We start from the raw sequence: 5,800 nt of genomic DNA, 5'->3' as shown, positions 1-5,800 counted from the left end.
TTACCAGTCTCATTTTCTACTGAAAAAGTTAGTCAAGGTTACATTTCCTTTCAATATTATTTCTCAGTATTTTACTACCAAGAGGCTTGAATAATTAATTCTCCGCAATCTGATTTCCCAAATCTTCATTCAGTTGAAACTATTCTTTTTAAAGGTACTGATAATCTCTTTTTTGATTTTGAGAGGCCAATGGGGTTAAATGACTTGGCCAATGTCACATAGCTAGTTTCTGTGGCCAGATTTGAACTCAGGTGTTCCTGACTCCAGGGCCAGTGCTCCATCCACTGTGCCACCTAGCTGCCCCAAGGTACCAAAAATCTCTAGGCAAAATCAAATATATTTTTCTGAATTTGCATCTCTTGATCATTGTGAAGTTTGTGACACTGTTTATAACCACCTTTATCCTTGATATTCTATGCCTCTAGCTTTAGGGGTCCTAGGGTCCTTATCATTTCTAAACTATTTCTGTTGGTTATGTGATACTGTCCCACCAACCTTTATTTTGATCTTGAGAAATATTTCCAGAGCTCTTTCCTTTATCTGTAATTTTAATAAAGATATTCTCCTGCAATGGGTATTTCCCACAGTCATAAAGATATATTTAAATCAAAGTTACTCATGGGGGCTATCCCACACTAATTTCTGTCTCATTCACAACCACAATTCTGTATCCTTTGAAATTGTGATATTTCTGTCCTCAACTGAAAACTGAAGCAAAAGAATACATATGAAAGGATCTATTCAACTGGTCATCAAAGTAAAAACTAAATAATTTGCAAAACACCAAGGTTCAGTTTAGAGTGCTCTACTCCTAGGATCAATGAGCTACATACATCATTCTTTAGGTTAGTATTGTTAATAAAAAAAAAGAAAGATTTGGGTTCATGGATTTCTGCTTCTTTTTGGCAATGCTATAGCTCTACTGGGAACTGATTTTCAGAATAAGTTTGCATATATATAGTGGATAAGTTATTGGATTTGGAGCAAAGAAGACCTAGACCTGAAGCCTCTCTCATATATATATATATATATATATATATATATATATATATATATATATATATATATATATACTAATTTGTATCTAGCATTTACAGATGAACTTAACTAGCAGACTTCAGGTTTAATTTGCTTGACCAAATACTAATGTACATTATAACTGTCTGTATCACTTAATTCAAACAGTTTCCTCCTCCCCTTTCCTTAAGCAAGATTTTAGTCTCCCTAAAATTCACTTGTGGTTATTTCCTATTATAATTGAGAGTTCTACCATCCCTCAATGTCACCCATATCATGTAACCTAGTTCTCATTCTTAATGTCTCACTCATAAACTCTCCAGATCTAATTTCTTGCTAAGACTTATAGATTTTAGCTACAGAACATCTTTTAAATATTTCATCTTTTCTTATCTAATAATACCACAACCTGATGATTTTATGGATAGAAATTATGATAATCTTCTAGTTGATCTCTTTTTGTCTCAAGTCTCTCTATACTCTAATTTATCTTCAATTCAATCTGGAATGTTTTGATCTTTATACTAGAAATTGCTGGCTAATGACTAAAAATAAAAAATACATATTTTTAGATTTTATTAAAACCCCTTCTAACCTACTTCCTTTCTATATTTCTAATGTTCTTACTTCCCTCTATACACTCTGTAATCACCTGGATCTGGTTCCTTGATATTTTTCTCTCTATCTTTGTACTCTGGGTATGTTTACTGACTGTCTCCTAAATCTGAAATAGTCTCTCTCCTTGTTTCTATAGCCTTACTTCTTTTATTTATATTCACAAATGTTTAATTGCTGAATCAAGTTTTGGGGGTGACCACGGATGCACTAATGGCACATCTCCATACAACTGAATCCTCCAATTGCATTAAGTTTTAAATATGGCTACAGATGTAGTACTAATGGTACATCCCTAAACTGGACAAGTGAATATATCGCTACTAATCACATACTAACAACATGACTGTAATCTTTCAATGCAATAGGTCTTCAAAACAGGTACTTAGCAAGTCAGGAGATCCTATCTCCAACTGAACTGCGGTGATGGGATGCCCTTTACTAAGTCCTTAGACAATACACTGAAATGCCTTTCAACAAGTTAAAGGCAATATTTAATGAAATCTTTGTAATTAAGTTATTTATGCACAAAGTTGAACTTAAGATGGATTCAATAGGACTGGCTTTTGGACAGGCTGGGGCATAACTACCCTCCCAGAACAATTTCCCCACCCCCAAAAACCTGTAACAGGTAAAAGCCATATAAATTATTAAATAGGCTTTCCCCATAGTTTAGTGAAAGAAGCCAGATTTAATTAAAACTTTTCTATGACGTGCTGCATCTAGCCCTTGCTTTAAAAAAAAAAATAAAATAAAATTGTCTCAATCTTTTAAAATAAACATTCAAGTGTGACAGCTTGGTTGTGACTGGGCTTATGACCAAAACAGAGAGAAGGGATCATTTCTTATCTAAACCCAAACCTACCTAATCTACATAATTTCTCTATTAGAACAATCATTCATGATCGAAATGCTCAGGTCGATGAAACCAATTTAAATAGGGTCCTTATGGTACATATAAAAAAAGGAAAGAAGTCTCATCAGCTGCTTTTCAAAATAAATAAGGTGGCAGACAAGTGTTACTCGTTGGTGGCCTTCTTCAGGTAGGCTATCAAGTTGGGCCTCGCCCCCTTCTTCTTGATTCCCGCAAAGATCATCTTCGTCCCCGAGATGTACTTCTTGGGGTTCTCCAGGTACTCCATCAAGGTGACCTCTCCCCATGTGATCCCTTTGTTCTTGTTGGCGTCGGTGTAGGAGAAGCCCATGGCCTGGCCCGTTTTGTGGCCGCAGAACCCGTGCAGGTTGGGGCCGGTCTTTTGCTTGCCACCCTTCTCTACCGTGTGGCACTGGGCACACTTCTGCATGAAGATCTTTTTTTTTTTTTAAACTTCTCAATTCTTGCATTTATTCCACAAGCAAAAATAAATTAAACCATAAGGCTACAGCAATTAAACAAGAGTAAAGAAGAACCACAGGGAGGGAAATACTGTACAACAGTTCAGTCTAAAGTGCAAAACTTTCAATAAGAGCTGATCCCATGGTAGAATAAATACAAAATCTTCATTTCTGGAAGATTTAAAGATCAGGCATATAACCTCTTTGAAACTATATGACAAAGTTACAGGTATTATGGATAGTTAACAGAATATAATTTCTATTAACACCATGCTGCAAGATGAAAAAATTCCCCAAATTAACAACTAATTAAATTCCCAGTGAAACCTGTGGTGTCAAAAAGAACAGATTTTTGGCATCAGGATGTTAAAGGCCTTGCTATCACTGGTGGCTTCAGTGAATCCCCTCCTCCGAGCACATCTGGTGACAGAAAAGCTTCCCCATCTTAGAATCTCTCTTGTGGGCTGGAAGGCACAACCAGAAATCTCTGGTGTCCTTATCAAAGTGAGTTGTGAATGAGCTAGCCTGCCAACCTCTGGAGAAATGAGCGGTCAAATTAGAAGGGTATCATCACTTTTGCTTGAATAATAACTAACTTCAAAATGTTCTGATAACCCACTTCTTTTCAGAAACCAACCAACCAAAATGTTTCCTCATTGATCAGCCCTCTAATTCATTCTGAACAATATAAACTTACACAGGTCAAAAGAAATCACTATTAGGAAAATAAACAATTCAAAGGGTTTTATGCCAAAACTCTTGTTAATAAATCAGTATTATGAAATGCAGTTCATTTATTTTTGGGTTGGGAAGCCATGTAGAGAACTATCAGGCAGTAGATGGTCCCTCCCAGAGTCAAAACTATGGTGGTCCAGTAGAGCATTTGGTCAGGTAGACCGTGTTTCAAGTGGACAGGTAGACCATCAGACTTCTGAAAAAATGTCTGCAGCTCTGGAACTTTGTTTTTCCCAGCATAATCATATGGAATTATTTCTGAGGCAAATTTTGTTGGTGTGGCAAAAATGATAGGTGGTGATTCTGAGGATGCCACAGGTTTTAAACCCTGAGGGCTGTAGGAGGATGAGGACCAGGCCTTCTGGGTGAAGCCGCTGAACTTGTAGTACATGTCGCCCGCGCGCCCGACCTCCGGAGCCGGCGGGGCCGCGGCGCCGGACCCGACGAAGATCTTCTTGCCCTTCTCCACGTCTCCCATGGAGGCTCAGTCCCCGGCTCGGCCCGCTGCACCCAATGCTGCCTCTGCCCAAGGACACACCGTGCCCGCCCCATAACCTTACTTCTTTAGCTTCCTTCAAATTTTAAGATAATAAATTTATCCTAGTCCTCCTTAAGCTTAGTGCCTTAGTGTAGTAATTCTGGAAGATTTGAAACCATATTACTCTCAGAATATGTTGTCAATAAAATATGCCCCCCCCTTCTCATCTCATAATTAACATAAACATTTTTTCTATGCTTTCTTTGCTTGTCTTAATTAGACCTGTCCTTTTTTGATCTTTATTACACTCAAAACCTTACCAAAAATTAATGGATTTAGTTTGATCTTCATGGTATAAAACCTTAATAAAAGGTTTATGGGTTCTCTTTAATACTTGATTTATATTTATTTTATTCTGTACATATTGAGTAATAAATCAATCACTGACAAACATAAATTAAGAAAATTGTTCAGGAAAATTCCTTCATTCCTTAGAAGAACTCCTCTAAGTTGAAGATTGTTGATTTCTTGATTAAGTTTATTTAAAAGAATCCTGAATAAACTCACCATTTGACAAAAATTGTTGGGAAAACTGGAAAATAGTATGACAAAGGCTTGGCATAGACCCATATCTCATAGCCTATACAAAATTAGGTCAAAATACATACAGGACTTAGATGTAAAGGGTGGCACCATAGATAAATTAAGAGAACATGAAATGTTCTATCTACCAGATCTATGGAAGGAGGGGGACAAATTTATGACCAAACAAGAATTAGAGTACATTATAAATTGCAAAATGAATGATTTTTAACTACATTAAATTAAAACAGTTTTGCACTAATAAAATAAATGCTTCCAAAATTAGAAGGAAAGCAGAAAGCTGAGAATCTTCACAACTAGGATTTCTGATAAAGTTCACACTGCTAAAATATATGGAAAATTGAATCAAATTTATAAGGTTATAAGTCATTCCCCAAATGATAAATGGTCAAAGGATTTGAATAGATAGTTTTCAAATAAAAAAAAAAATTAAAGGTATATATAGGGTGGCTAGGTGGCATAGTGGATAAAACACCAGCCTTGGAGTCAGGTGTACCTGGGTTCAAATCTGGTCTCAGACACTTAATAATTACCTAGCTGTGTGGCCTTGGGCAAGCCACTTAACCCAATTTTCCTTGCAAAAACCTAAAAAAAAACCCTATACATAATCATGTGAAAATAGGAGTTGGAACAATGATGTTCCAAATTATCATTGATTAGAGCAATATAAATTAAAATAGCAATGACATATCAACTCAAAACTATTAGATTGATCAAGATGAGAAAAATGGAAAATGTTCACTGTTAGAGTGGTTGTGGGAGGATTGAGACATTGATGGTGGAGTTGTGAACAGATCCAGCTATTCTGGAGGGCAATGTGGAACTACATCCAAAGAGCAACAAATCTATTCATACCCTTTGACTCAACAATTCCAATTCTAGGTCTACATACAGAAGGAATTATGATAAATGGGAAAAGTCCTACATGTTTCAAAATATCCATAGCAGCTCTTTTTGTAGGACAAAGAATTGAAAATTGAAGGGTTGTCCATCAATTGGGAAATGGCTAAGCAAGTT

At 36.3% G+C, this 5,800-nt stretch overlaps 1 protein-coding gene and 1 pseudogene across 1 annotated transcript; both read right to left on the bottom strand.

The window, feature by feature from the left end:
• Positions 1 to 2,651: 2,651 nt before the first annotated feature.
• On the bottom strand, positions 2,652 to 4,180 carry LOC141489824 (cytochrome c-like). The gene is made up of 2 exons (XM_074190223.1): positions 4,148 to 4,180; positions 2,652 to 2,942 (listed from the first exon to the last, which is right to left on the bottom strand). Exons 1-2 carry the CDS (start codon positions 4,178 to 4,180, stop codon positions 2,652 to 2,654), a joined length of 324 nt encoding a protein of 107 aa, XP_074046324.1.
• LOC141489823 (cytochrome c oxidase subunit 7A2-like, mitochondrial pseudogene) lies at positions 3,758 to 4,093 on the bottom strand (annotated as a pseudogene).
• Positions 4,181 to 5,800: the final 1,620 nt, after the last annotated feature.

This window comes from Macrotis lagotis, chromosome 5, assembly GCF_037893015.1.
Source record: "Macrotis lagotis isolate mMagLag1 chromosome 5, bilby.v1.9.chrom.fasta, whole genome shotgun sequence".
Classification (NCBI taxonomy): Eukaryota; Metazoa; Chordata; class Mammalia; order Peramelemorphia; family Peramelidae; genus Macrotis; species Macrotis lagotis.
The sequence above is the reverse complement of the archived record's forward strand: the minus strand, read 5'-3'. Positions and strand labels throughout refer to the sequence as shown.

Bases quoted from the DNA above. Each gene is read 5' to 3' on its own strand.
- LOC141489824 (XM_074190223.1), bottom strand. From the start codon at position 4,180: ATGGGAGACGTGGAGAAGGGCAAGAAGATCTTC. The intron at 2,943-4,147 runs GTCGGGTCCGGC...AAAAAAAAAAAG, and splicing joins AGAAGGGCAAGAAGATCTTC to ATCTTCATGCAGAAGTGTGC.